The sequence below is a fragment of the Gobius niger genome, assembly GCF_951799975.1.
Source record: "Gobius niger genome assembly, chromosome: 21".
In the NCBI taxonomy this organism is placed as follows: domain Eukaryota; kingdom Metazoa; phylum Chordata; class Actinopteri; order Gobiiformes; family Gobiidae; genus Gobius; species Gobius niger.
In genome coordinates, this window is record NC_136872.1 from 4,718,090 (window position 1) to 4,732,200 (window position 14,111).

The 14,111-nt window shown below is 38.5% G+C and overlaps 2 protein-coding genes across 2 annotated transcripts in view; both read left to right on the forward strand.

Moving 5' to 3' along the window:
- The window catches only part of ndufs2 (NADH:ubiquinone oxidoreductase core subunit S2), a 10,461-nt gene extending 8,312 nt beyond the window's left edge, over window positions 1-2,149 (forward strand). Inside the window, exons 8-10 of the mRNA XM_079580154.1 lie at window positions 27-110; window positions 240-297; window positions 2,006-2,149. Of these exons, the coding sequence (XP_079436280.1) occupies window positions 27-110; window positions 240-297; window positions 2,006-2,043 (180 nt within the window). The 3' untranslated portion in view covers window positions 2,044-2,149. The remainder of the gene's footprint in view (window positions 1-26; window positions 111-239; window positions 298-2,005) is intronic.
- A 315-nt stretch (window positions 2,150-2,464) lies between these two features.
- fcer1g (Fc epsilon receptor IgFc epsilon receptor Ig) lies at window positions 2,465-13,898 on the forward strand. The gene is made up of 5 exons (XM_079579672.1): window positions 2,465-2,564; window positions 7,699-7,793; window positions 8,710-8,751; window positions 13,731-13,757; window positions 13,833-13,898. Exons 1-5 carry the CDS (start codon window positions 2,504-2,506, stop codon window positions 13,881-13,883), a joined length of 276 nt encoding a protein of 91 aa, XP_079435798.1. The 5' UTR covers window positions 2,465-2,503; the 3' UTR covers window positions 13,884-13,898.
- The last annotated feature ends 213 nt before the right edge of the window (window positions 13,899-14,111 follow it).

The following is a 14,111-nucleotide window of genomic DNA, read 5'->3' on the forward strand; positions in this document are numbered from 1 at the left end:
CAATCTCTTCCGTCTGTCTTCTCCAGGGAGAGTTTGGAGTGTACCTGGTGTCGGACGGCTCCAGCAGGCCCTACCGCTGCAAGATCAAAGCCCCCGGATTCGCTCACTTGGTACCGAAATTCATATATATGTGTTTTCACGAAAGCCGTAAATCTGGTCTCGATCGATACTTTCTGAGCTCCAGGGCTCTGATGATGAAAGAGGAAAATGGTGGTTTCATGTTTTGTGTTTTCCCTCAGGCTGGTCTGGACAAAATGGCCAAAGGACACATGCTGGCCGACGTCGTAGCCATTATCGGTAAGGATTGTTTTATTACAGCAAATGCACTGTGTGATCAATGTGCTGAGATCAAGGCCTTGACCTCTGAACCCCCACCTGAACTGAGCTCATTTTCTCCAGTTTGGCTTTACCCAAATCTGAAAGCGTCTGGAAAAAAGCGGCAAAATAGCAAGGATGAAACGCAACAGGAATGTGACAAAAGAGCGACAAAAACATGCCGGAAAAGCAACAATAATATCATAGAAAACGTGACAAAAGCGCAGCAGCTAAAGAGAAAAACGTGCCAGACAAGCAACAAAAGTACGACGAAATCACAACAAAACCACAGTTGTCTTTGAAATGAGGAATTACACTGTTGCTCGACCATTTCTTAATTGAAGTTTGACAAATATAAAAATGACTTGGGTCTAAAATGCATCCAGCTGCAGGATTGGCTGACATTTTACACTATTTTTGCTTAAAACTTTCCCAAATTTGCTTTTGAAAAGTTGGCCTTTCCTCTCATCTGTTTTCCATCAAACAGATGAGAGGAAATGCCAATTTATTATCGTTTACAAATCTTAAAACTACACTGCGGCACAGTTCACAATAAATAGATGAAAATACAAGCATTTATTTTATTAGTTATTCTGTGAAAGTAAGATAAGATAAGATAGCCTTTATTGATCTCACAATGGAGAAATGTACTGAAAAGTATGAGATTTCAATAGGTTGGAGACTGCGATACTGTCACTCTTACACTCAAGGGAAGAAGAGAGAGCGGAGATAAAGGAGACGGACCCATATGATGCCCCCCCCTACTCGATTACTGTCCTTTCACTAGTTTGTTGATGCGAAACAGGTGAAGCCCCACCCCCGAGTTACCATGAAGCTCCTGTTACTCACCAAAACCTCTCAAACGATCTTTGAAGAGATAATAAGCCTCAATTGACATTTATTTTGGGCGATATGACCCATCTTTGACATTTAGTCCAAGTCCATCAGTCCATGCGTTAATGACAGATGACAGAATGTCACAGTGTTGCCACTTTGTCACAAATAATTGATAACCTCCACCTCAACTCAGCTTTTTTTCTCCAGTTTAGTTTTATCCAAATCTAAAAGCTAGAAAGGATGAAAACGCAACAAAGTATCAAAAAGTGACAAAAAAAGGCCACAAAAGAGCAAGAATGTGTCAAAAAAAAGCAACTGCAGCAAGAAAGTGACAAAAATGAAACAAAAAACCCTGATGGAAGTGCAGCAAAAATGTGACAGAATAAGATAATATAAAATAGCAGTGAAAATTAGAAAATTAGATGGAAAAAAGTGGCAACAACGCAAGGAAAAAGATCCGTTTTGATCCGTTTTGTAGGTCTTAGGTTAGTGTTACTCTGGAGAAAATAAGGTTTGTTTTTTAATGCAGTATTATACATTATAGTTCAAGTTTTATTTATTGAATAGGTGAATTAAAAAGGCTTTCATTTCAAATCATTAATATACCCTGATACCCTTGTGACCTTTGGAGAAACCTATGGGTAGATCTCCGGGCCTTGCTGACTTTGAATGTCGCACATGCAGCAGAATCCAATATGTTCCACAGTGTGCCCTTTAAGAAAACCGTAAGATTATAGTATTCACAATAAGATTATAGTATTTAAAGTGGTTTCCTCAGCTTTTAGTTAGTGATTTATCTGATCTGGTCCTTCTCTTCTTCTGCCTTCATGAGAGTGCACTTGTGTCTTTGCAGGTACACAGGACATAGTGTTTGGTGAAGTTGACCGCTGACGAGTGTCTCTTCCTGTTTGCGCCCTCAGCCGACACTTTTCTTTTTTGACGTTTTTGTCTTCTGAATATTACTGTACAATTGCTCCAAAACACCATGAAACCTAATAAATATTTTACCCCGTGTGCCCTCGCCTCTCTGTCTTTATTTCACAGATCATGTCGAAGTTGTCGTGCTTGTTTTTGAGACCAAAGTGCTGCCGTGTCCCGTCTTCTGGTTTTGTTGGTTTTCTCTCTTCGACAGGGGGGGGAGTGGTCTGAGCAGATCTGAGAGAGATGGACCTCGAGCTGCCGACCACAACTTCCCTTCGAGCGAGCGACTGAAGAGAAGAGACGGAGGCGGCAGAGACACTGACAGGCAAACGAAGACAGGCAGGCGCCGCGCTCACACATCCGACGCTTTTCTTCTTCTCCTTCTCCAGAGCGCTCTCCTCCTCCTTTTAGGTCAGTCCAGGCTCCGAGCATGGGACGCCCCGGTGCGCTGGCCATCGCCCTGCCCCTGTGGATGTGCTTCGGGACAGCAGGTTATTCTACTTTCTTTTTTTTTGTTTCAAGTGTATTTCACCATGTATGTGTCTGATAGAAACTTGTGTACACTTATCGTCTATTAGTCCAAATCCTACACCGACTATTCTACAAAAACATCCAAAGTGGGCATTTGGAGCTTTGAAAAAACATGAATTAACAACTAAAGGTTCAAACAAAAGTACAGATCCATCCCTTTGCTCGCAGGCGTCGATCAGCATTAGAAGTACAATGCTAAATAAGGCCTTGAATATCTTAAAAAAGCAGGAACTTTGAATCCAGCAGGCATTAAAACATCTATGAGAATAATGGCACCGCTCAACTCGATCTCGAAAGTTAGATGATTAATCGGAGCGAAAAATGAGGCATTACAAGAATAGATTTTTATTCTAACCACCATTAAATCGAAGTTTCTTGGAAAAACGAGGACAAAATACAAACGCAAGGGTCTAAAACTCATCCAGAAATGAAACCATTAGAAATATAGTATTTGACATTTTAAAAAAACCCTCAAGTTTCCCGTTATCTCCAGTAAACGTGTTAATATCCACATTCCTCTGTTTGATTAATGCTGTGATCTTAAAATATGATCAATGCAGCAATGATTAGTAGCTTTAAAGCACTCAGAGTAAGAGCCTGAATGTAGATTTAAGAGTGACACGGACATAGTGGTCTCTAAAAACTTCCTGTACCCACTCTCATTGCACTCTAACAAGTGTGTAAAAGCAGTTGACGCTGTGGTTTACATCTCTACAGACACGTTCTTGTATTAGTTTGTCAGCTCATGTTTCCGCTAATGCTCCTGGAAGTGTTTAAAATGTGCACAATACAAATGGCGCATGTGCTACATCAGAACATTTGCCAGACGTGCTCATCTCTACTATCAAAATGGGGGGGAAAAAAAACTTAAAATGAAGTTTCGTCAAACCGCACTTCCTGTTTGCAAACTGACCACTTCAGCCTCTCAGAATCTTTATTGCGAGTTTCTGTTTTAACACTCGGCATAAAAAGTGAGAAATGTTATGGCCTGATTCTTTTGGAAGGAACTAAAGTGTTTGTTTCAGCGCTACAGTATTAACTTTTACATTAGTGAGTCGATTTCCTGTAAAAAGGGGATCTTGGAAATGTGCCGCAGCTTTTACTCTTTTAAGTCTCTGTGTGCGAGGAGAAAAGGCAAGGAAGTTTGATAAAGATTTTTGGATAAATGTGCGCGTCAAAAGTGAACCTAGTGCATTTTTCAGCTTTACCCACAAAAAAAAGCTTCTCGACTGGAGCTTCTTTTTTTTTTCATTCAAACCTTTATTTAACCCGGGGGAAAAAATCTCATTAAGATCAGAAAGAGTGCCCAAGCTCACAGACTATAGACCAGTGTGACGTCCCATTTGAAAGCTAAGACCTACAAAACTGATCGCAACTTTTTTGACACGTCGTCGTCCCCTTTGTTGTCACATTTTTGCTTTCGGCGCTTTTTTTTTTTTTTTTTGGGTTGCATTTTTGACATTTTTTGTGGCTTTTTTTGTTGCTCCTTTGTCGCTTTTATGTTTTTTTGCTGTTGTCTTTTTGCCGCTTTTTTGTCTGGGCTTTTTGTCGTTTTTGTTACTTTTTTGTTGCATTTTTTACGTTTTTTTTTGTGCCTTTTTTTGTTGCTCCTTTGTCGCTTTTATGTTTTTTTTGTTGTCTTCTTTCTGTTGCTTTTTTGTCGGGTTTTTTTTTGTCGTTTTTGTTGCTTTTTTGTCGCATTTTTGACTTTTTTGTTGCTCCTTTGTCGCTTTTATGTTGTTGTTTTTTTCTTGTCTTTTTGCTGCTTTTTTGTCGGGGGTTTTTTGTCGTTTTTGTTACTTTTTTGTTTGTCACTCTTTTTTTACAACATTTTGTGCCATTTTTGATGCTAATTTGTGACTTTTTTGTGTTTTTTTCCCCCCAGCACTTTTTAGTCGTGTGTTTTTGTCGCTCTTTTAATTGTGTTGCTTTTTTTTTTGCACATTTTTGTCTCTCCTTTGTCGCTCTTTTGTCGAGTTTTCATTCTTGTTTTTGTCGCTGTTTTGACACTTTTTCCGAGAAGCTTTTAGATTTGGGTTACGCCGAACTCGGTTCAGGTGGGCGCTTGAACGGGACTCTCGTTTTCGCTCTGGGTTTGACCTGTAGCACCGTCGTTCAGGCACATGCAACATCACAAACGAGCGGTCCGCGGGCCAAATCAGGCCCTCGAGGTCTCCCCTGTGGTCCTGAGACGGTCCCAAACAGGATTCTTGTCCCCGCTTTACTTTTATAAAAGGAGTTTGTTTCCTGGCGATGGTTGTTTTTTTTTTATTGGGCGGTGCAACGGTTAGCGCTCGTGCTGCACAGCTAGAAGGTCCCGGGTTCGATTCCCACCTGGACGGAGCCTTTTCTGTGTGGAGTTTGCATGTTCTCCCCGTGTCTGTGTAGGATACTCCGGTTTCCCCTACCACTAAAAACATGTACAATAGGCCAGGATGAGTGTAGTGTGAGTGAGCGGTTAGTGGTGGGCGGAGGGGCCGATAGCACAGACTGGTTGCCTCGCTTCCGTCAGACTACCCCGGGGCAGCTGTGGCCACAATAGTATGGAGCGAATGAATAATGACGACAGTGTAGCGCTTTGAGAAACTTGGTAACACAGGCTTGTAAAGTGCAATAGCGTAAGCCAGTATTTTTGTTATTTTGAGTAAACTGAAGCAGAAACTGAAGCGCTCTCATTCTCCCTCATTACTGCAACTTCATTTGGGCACAAAATGTTTTATTTTCGAGTTTACAAGCCAAAGTTTCTGCAGAAATGTAAATACAGAAATGTTTCGATTATCCAGACTTAAAAGACTCCACTCTGACAGACAGATGCACATGTATTCATTAAAGCACATGATACTGTGACTCTTGCACGTATGTGATGGAGGGGAGATAACGAAGTGATAAAATGTGTTGCCATAGAAACGCAGACGTCGGCCTCTTTATATTTGGAGTTCCTGTTCGAGCTGAAAATGGAAGGAAAGCCAATTCCTTTTTTCCGATAAGTCTTGCGATGGCGTCATGAAAAAAATAGCGTTTGAAAGAAGACGGATCAGTTTTGGAGTTTGTGACCCCATCGAGTTGCAACAATTTCTTTTTCCATTTTGCAGCGGGTTGGGCTAAGTTTATGTTTAGAAACCTGATTGTCTAACTCTGAAAACAGGGCGTGTGAGAAGCTGTCAGTTCCTCAGTGACAACATGACACAATGGGCTACTTCTACATCTTCCATTTAACTTATATTCCTCATGACGGCTTTTGCAGAAGTACCCAATAACCGAATTCTTACAAAATAAGTGCTTTAATTGCGGTTTCATTCGGAGGAAGACATTTGGTTACGGGGAAAAGAGAAGTTTCCACAAAGGCGTTTTTTTGTTGTTGTTGTATATTAACCTCTTAACTCCCGCCTGAACCGAGAGGATCTTTTTCATTTTTTTGTGGCGTAGTCAACTCATTTTTGTATCTTTTTTTTGTCATTTTTTCGTCAATTTTTTATCACATTTTTGTCATTCTTTTGTCATTTTTTGTCAATTTTTTTGGTCAAATTTTTATCACATTTTTGTCATTTTTTTGTCACATTTTGTCACATTTTTGTCTTTTTTTTAATCATTTTTTGGTCACATTTTTGTCATTTTTTGGTCACATTTTTTCACATTTTTGTCATTTTTTTGTAACATTTTTGTCATTTTTTGGTCACATTTTGTCACATTTTTGTCATATTTTTGTAACATTTTTGTCATTTTTTTGTAACATTTTTGTCATTTTTTTGTAAAATTTTGGTCATTTTTTTGTCATTTTTTTATCGATTTTTTATCATTTTTTTGTCACATTTTTGTCATTTTTTGGTCATTTTTTTGTCCATCTTTTGTCAATTTCTTGTCACATTTTTGCCACTTTTTCATCAATTTTTCGTCACTTTTTATCAACGTTTTCTCCCTTTTTTGTCACATTTCCATCATTGTTTTCGTCTCAGTTTTGTTGCTATTTTCACAGCTTTTTTCCAGAAGCTTTTGGACTGGGGTAAAGCCAAACTGGAGAAAATGTGCTCGGTTCAGGTGGGAGTTAAGGGGTTAAATGTCCTTCGTCCCGACTGTTGGTCGATTCATCCTTTTCTCACTGGATTGAGTTTGTTTTCCTCTGAGCGTTGCTACACCCCACGTTTTACCAAGATAGAGTTGGAACAGAAAGTACCCAGGATTCCAAAAAGGGAAAGTGTAGGACTCTTATTTTAGAACCAACTTCTCTCTTTACAGTTTTTTGTAAGTTCTGCATGTGGCACACTCGGCTAAATAAGATCAGGGGCGTTTTCATGTGTTAATGTGACCTGTTTTATCTGCAACACCCTTTAAAAACCACCAATGAGGAACTGGTCCGTACTATCTGATGTTTCTTTTCAAATGACTCTAGTGGTTAGACGAGCAGCCGCGGATACAGTTTGACTAAAATGTTAAAAGTCTGATAGTTTCCTCGATCAGATTTTCTCCAGTTTCCCAAATCTAAAAGCCTATATAGTCAAGGAGCTTTTGGATATCCTCAATGCAAACACTCACATTTTTTAACCTCTTAACTCCCACCTGAACGGATCCCATTTTCTCCAGTTTGGCTTTACCCCAATCAAAAAGCTTCCTGGGGAAAAAAAAAGCACCAAAACAGCCACAAAAAATGAGGAGAAAACAAGGATGTAAACGCAACAAAAAAATGACAAAAACTCGACCAAAAAGTGACAAAAATGAAACCAAAATGTGACAGAAATTCCACAAAAATGTGACAAAAATGTGACAAAAATTCAACAAAAATGTGACAAAAATTAAACTAAAATTCAACAAAAATGTGACAAAAATTCAACTAAAATTCAACAAAAATGTGACAAAAATTCAACTAAAATTCAACCAAAATGTGACGACAACTCAACAAAAATGTGACCAAAAAAAAAAAACATAACAAAGGTGACACAACACGGCAACAACGCGAGGAAAAAGATCAGTTTTGTGGGTCTTAGCTTTCAAATGAGGTGCTACACAGGCCTATATAACAGCCAAAGAGGACAGAATGCCTTTGGTTCAGACGGGTGATAAGAGAGTAAATCCAAATGACCTGTGTGTGTGTGTTTTCAGCAGCCGGCCTCCACGAGCCTGAGGTCTGTTACATCCTGGACGGGATCCTCTTCCTGTACGGACTGATGCTCACCACCCTCTACTGCCGACTCAAGGTGTGTGCCCCGGTCAGTGCACTCGGTCGAAAACATGCACAGCAGACCAACTCTAGGACCTCCTGACCGAACTTTCATTAGGATTTCATTGTTTCGACTTAAAGGTGCATTACGTAACTTCTGCGTTGGGGAAAGAAGAATTATAACAATGCGTATTTGACGTTGTAGTGACCCAGCGGCTGAATGAAAGGTCAACACGGCGCCTTTACCTTTAATCAGTGGTCTCTAGGACGCTCCAGGACTGGTTGTTTTGGAGGTTTTCTGGTGGGAGGATCCGTCAGCAGAGAAAACCTTCCAAACAATGGTTCCTGGAGCGTCGTAGAGACCACTGAGATGGAAAGTAAAGGCGCCATGCTAACCACTCATACACTACAAGGTCATATACGCACTAATATCACATTCTGTTTAGCATCAAAAGTTACGTAATGTATCTTTAAGTCAAAAAAATGACAATATGTCCTTTGTCGGGTTATAGCCAAATTGCTACTTTAAATTTAAATGGATAAATGACAAAGAGGAAGAAGAAATCCGAACAATCAGAAATTATACAATAGATTGATAATGAAATATATAATGAAATGATTTAATTTTTTAATAATCTATTCATTCAAGCTCCTTGGTGCTGTGGTGCTGTAATTAAATCCTATAGGTAAATTTTGACTATATACTTGGATATATACGAGTCATTTTCGACTGACTTTACTCTTTGATGGACCGACAGTGACCTGGCGGCGGCTCTTCTTTGCTTTATATTTCGTTTTCACTCATGTTGATCTATGGGGTGTTCCACAAAATGGCGGAAATGGCAGATTTGACCTGACCTGAGGCGTCATAAATAAAGACAAAGATGCTGAAAAGTTGTGCGAAAGCAAAACTGGTTTTGAAGTGTGTTTAATTTGTTTGTTTTTTTGTACAGATCACCAGTATTAGGAAGGCTCAAGCAGGCAAACAGAAAGAGGTAAATTGTTTTATTTTATTTATGTGCAAACAATAAAGAACTGTGGTCCAGCAATAGCCGTCCTCATATAGTAGTGGATTCACACTGTTTTCATTTCGCTTTTAACTATTTCTATTTAGTTACGGGGCCGTCTGATACTAACACTAAACAAAACACGTACACACACATTTTTGGTGGTTTGAATAATTCCTAATTGATTCAAATTTTAACTTTTGACCCTAAAGTGTTAAAGTCTGTTGTTGATAGAAATGATTATTTAATATTACGTTACGTCAATTGAAAACCCAGGTGAACAATTAAACACAATCTTTTCAATTTGTTTCAATTTGTAAGACATTTAGACTTACAGACTGTCACTTTAAGCTGTTAACCGTTTTTGGTTTTGTTTTTTCATCCCACAATATGCTTTTGTTATAAAGTTGGACAAGATGGTGAAATATCAAAATACCAAAGCTTCTTGTGGTGGAAAAACTGAAGAAAAAAAAAAAGCTGAATCAATCTGAAATTGTTTAAAATGTGCATAGTAATTAATCTCTATATTAAAATATGAATTGAAAATCTAATAGCAGTTGCAAAAACGTATTAGAAAAATCACACTGTGGTAGTTTTTTTTTGGTTTGTTTTTTGAGCCAAACATTAACCTTTAGTGACCGTTAAGTATCAATCATTAACCGTAAGTACAAGCACATCATTTTTTTTATTTTTTTTTATATATATATGTTGTGGATGGTTGCAGATTAGCTTTAAGTTTGGACTTGCACGGTTTTCAGAGCGTGCACTCACACCACAAACCAGAATGTATCTCCTCAATATCTGGTCAGTGCAAACCACAGCCTCTGCCAGGAAATAACACATTCACATGACATTTAGTCCGTCACAGCAGACTGCAATATAGATATAGTTCACTGGAGACATGATTCGTGTATACATTATTATCTAGAAAGTTTGTGTGTATAAGGTTTTTTTTTTTCAACCTCTTAACCCCCCCAATTTTGGCTTTACCCACATCCAAAAGCTTCTTTAAAACAAGTGTCAAAATAGCAACAGAAATAAGACACAAATGCAACAAAGTGTGATGAAAGTGTGACCAGAAAAAGTGACAAAAGTGCAACAAAAAAAAGCCACAAAAGAGGGACAAGAAAGTGACAAAAAGCAACGGAGAAAAAAAAAAGTCAAAGTGACGACAGCACGGCAACAGCGCAAGGAAAAAGATCTGTTTAACCTCTTAACTCCCGCCTGAACCAAGAGCATTTTCTCCAGTTCAGCTTTACCCAAATCCTGTAGGCCAGTGTAACACCTCATTTGAAAGCTATGATCAACAAAACTCATCTAAATGGATCTTTTTCCTCACAGCGTCAGATTTTTTTCCATCTTTTTTGGGGGGAGGGTATTCAACTCATTTTTGTCATTTTTTTATTAATCAATTTTTTGTCATTTTTTTGTCAATTTTTTTGTCTTTTTTTTTGTCACATTTTTGTCACATTTTTTGTCACATTTTTAATCATTTTTTGTCATTTTTTGTCACATTTTTTGTCTTTCTTTCAATCAATTTTTTGTCATTTTTTGGTCACATTTTGTCACATTTTTGTCACATTTTTTTGTCATTTTTTGTCACATTTTTTGTCTTTTTTAATCATTTTTTTGTCATTTTTTGTCACATTTTTTGTCATTTTTTTATCATTTTTTGTCACATTTTTTGTCTTTTTTAATCATTTTTTTGTCATTTTTTGTCACATTTTTTGTCTTTTTTAATCATTTTTTTGTCATTTTTTGTCACATTTTTTGTCACATTTTTGTCACTTTTTTTTATCACATTTTCATCATTGTTTTCATCTCAGTTCTGTCGCTATTTTCACACCTTTTTTCCAGAAGCTTTTGGATTGGGGTAAAGCCAAACTGGAGAAAATGTGCTCGGTTCAGGTGGGAGTTAAGGGGGTTAAATTAGTTTCGTTGGTCTTAGCTTTCAAATTAGGTGTACATTACAGGCTGTAGCCTTTTCGATTTGGGCAAAGCTGAACTGGAGAAAAGGCACTTGATCAAGGTGGGGGTTGAGATGTTTAAAAAATAAACTTGGCATATCTATTTTCTGAAATATGAGAACATATTCAAACCCGACCCTGGTTTGACGGATGACAATTGTAATGTTGATTTATTGACAATCACAGAAGTGTAAAAGTTTCTGTCTCGGTTCTCAAGACTGTTATCCAGGGCCGTGGGAAGATATTTTGGCTAGGGGGTGCTGAGAGACAAGATTGCCCCCCCAAAACGCTATTTCTTTGCTTATTTCCTATTTATTTAACCCCTTAACTCCCACCTGAACCGAGCACATTTTCTCCAGTTTGGCTTTACCCCAGTCCAAAAGCTTCTGGAAAAAAAGCTGTTGAAAATAGCAACACAACTGAGACGAAAACAATGTTGGAAATGTGACAGAAAAGTGAGAAAACATTGACAAAAAAGTGACGAAAAATGTATGAAAAAGTGTCAAAAAATGACAAAAGAGTTGATAAAAAGCTGAAGGAAAAATTGACGAAAAAATGACAAAAATGTGACAAAAAATTGATGAAAAAAATGACAAAATGTGACAAAAAAAATACCAAAATGTGATAAAAAATGACAAAAAAATGACAAAAAAGTTTCAAAAATGAGTTGAATACCCAACAAAAAAAATGATGGAAAAAAAATCTGATGACGTGAGGAAAAAGATCCTCTCGGTTCAGGCGGGAGTTAGGAGGTTAATATTGCCTGTAATGCACAGACGATCCACCAGGGGGTGCTGCAGCGCCCTCAGCACCCTGGGTTCCCACGGCCTTGCTATTATCCAAACCAGAAAGCAGATTCCTGTGGCTAAAACCAGGGACTCGCTCCTGCTTCCACAACCCCAGCACCTCCTAAATCGGTGCTCCGTGCGGGCCTCCAGTGGTGACTGAACTCTGGAGGTTCTTGGCTTTCAAATGAGTCTTTGCCCATAGATTGTTGAGCATTGCGAGGGAAGCGCGCCGCCGCCTCCTCCTCCTCCAGCGTCCACCCAACAGTGGAGCGGGGTTTGTGCGACTAGGGATCTCAGTGGTGTGAAGCAGCGGCGCCGGCTCGGGTAGGACCAGGCTCTGTGTTCTTATCTGTATGAGGAGATCTGCTGATTTCACGACACTGGCACTTTTGTTTTTGTGCCACTGAAAGCACCGTCTTCCCCACAAAACGTTCACTTTAATATTTATGTACCAAAACATCTGGTTGTTTTTCAGTATTTCAGCCTTTTTTTTACTTTTTGGCTTATTTAACGCTTATTAACCTCTTAACCCCGCCATAACCAAGTGCATTTTCTCCGGTTCAGCTTTACCCAAATCTAAAATGTTACAGTCTATAGGCCAATGTAACGCCCCATTTGAAAGCTAAAACTTGGAGAACTGATCTAGAAGGATCTTTTTTTGGTAACACTTTATTTTACACTACCCTTGATGCATTGTACTTTATACATTAAGTACAATGTAATGTGCTCTGCAACAATGTGTAATAACTTGTACCTATGGGTTAGATACACAATGGAATAATATGTATTTGTAGTTTGTAGGAACTTAATGGAATAAGACATAATTGTAACTCTAACCTTAAAGGGATATTTCAGGATTTTTGACATTTTTTTTTGTAATTCATGCAGTTCTTCTGTTTGAAGAGTTTCGTGGCGCTAGGCTAATGCAAGGCTAGCGCATTTCTATGGTATCAGCTAGCCTGCATTAAAAACAGTGTGACCCGCTCCACAGAGCACCTGAGGCAAATCACTTATAACACCAGACAAACCATATAAATGTCTGTGTCCATAGAATCGTTTTTGGAATATAACTGACCTTGCATCACATTAATTATCGCGTTTTGAGGGACTATTTTCTTGCAGATCACTCCGCCACCGTGTAGCTTATACAACCACGAAGCTGATGCTGCTCAAGTATAAGTTATTTTAAATGCAAAATGGTTAAAATGATTCTATGGACGCAGACATTTATACGGTTAGTCTGGTGTTATAAGTGATTTGCCTCAGTTGCTCTGTGGAGCGGGTCAGACTGTTTTTAATGCAGGCTAGCTGATACCATAGACATGCGCTAGCCTTGCATTAGCCTAGCGCCACGAAACTCTTCAAACATAAGCATGAATTCTCAAAAAAATATATCCAGAAATTAGCAACACTCTGGAGGCCCTATGTCAAAAATCCTGAAATGTCCCTTTAAGGGTGTCGTGTCCTACTACATTATGTACTTACAAAGTACTAATACAAGTTATTCTATTGTGTATGTACTACATAGGTACATGTTATTACAGATTGTTACAGAGCTCATTACATTGTGCTAAATGTAGTTAGGTATTGTATAGGATTGTATCAAGGTAAAATAAAGTGATGCCCTTTTTTCTTGCGTTGTTGCCGCATTGTCACTTTTTTGGACACTTTTTTGTTACCTTTTCCTCAAATTATTTATCTGTTACTCTCTTGTTGCTTTTTCATCACTTTTTTGTGTGTGGCTTTTTCATCCTAGTTTTCGTCTCAGTTTTGGCTTTATTTCAACACTTTTTTCCAGAAGCTTTTAGATTTAGTTAAAGCCACAAATGGAGAAAATGTGCTCGGTTCAGGTGGGGGTTAAGAGGTTAAACGACAATATTTGACATTATATTTTTACGAGTCTAAGCTACATTTGCGCCGCGGCTTGTGAGTTTCCGCACGATTGTTGAGAAACCGCTGCTTTAAACGACGCTGTGGGAGAGGCTGGGATTTTTATTTGATTATTTCTTTAAGACATGACCTAAATAATTGCAGCTTTTTCTATTTATTAGTTTATTTATTCTATTTGCTTATTGTGATTATTGGGGACACAATATCTTAAAACAAGATTAGATTATTATTATTTATTAAAGAGTACATTTTAAACACTGAGGAACACTGTTTGTAGAGCTCAATGAATCACTCAGATTGTGTTCTTTTTTTGTTGTTGCAGGGAGTCGCCGAAGAACCCATCTACACAGTAAGTTCCCCCCCCTCGAGCTTGCAGTATTTCAGCCATCACCTGTACTTGACTAATATTCATTGACATTCTTAGGGCCTGACCCAACCTGCGGACACATACGAGACCATCGGCCTGAAGACCTAGACCCATCGCACCGAGACCCAACCTTATCTTGTTTTTTTGTGCATATTTCCTTTTTTTCAAAGTCTGTGTGCAGCTTTCAGCAAGTCGCAACTGAGGAAATGGAGGTTGTCTTTTTCAAAGGAAATTGTAAGAAATGCTTAGCGTTGAGCCCGAAAGCTCAGGTCATACGGTGCACTCATTTTTTTTTATATATTTAACTCGCGTCGCTTCGAATGAGTTCACATCGTC

Coding starts and splice junctions, on each gene's coding strand:
- fcer1g (XM_079579672.1), top strand. CDS start 2,504: ATGGGACGCCCCGGTGCGCTGGCCATCGCCCTGCCCCTGTGGATGTGC. Junction 2,565..7,698: donor GATGTGCTTCGGGACAGCAG/GTTATTCTACTT, acceptor GTGTGTTTTCAG/CAGCCGGCCTCCACGAGCCT. Junction 7,794..8,709: donor CCCTCTACTGCCGACTCAAG/GTGTGTGCCCCG, acceptor TTTTTTGTACAG/ATCACCAGTATTAGGAAGGC.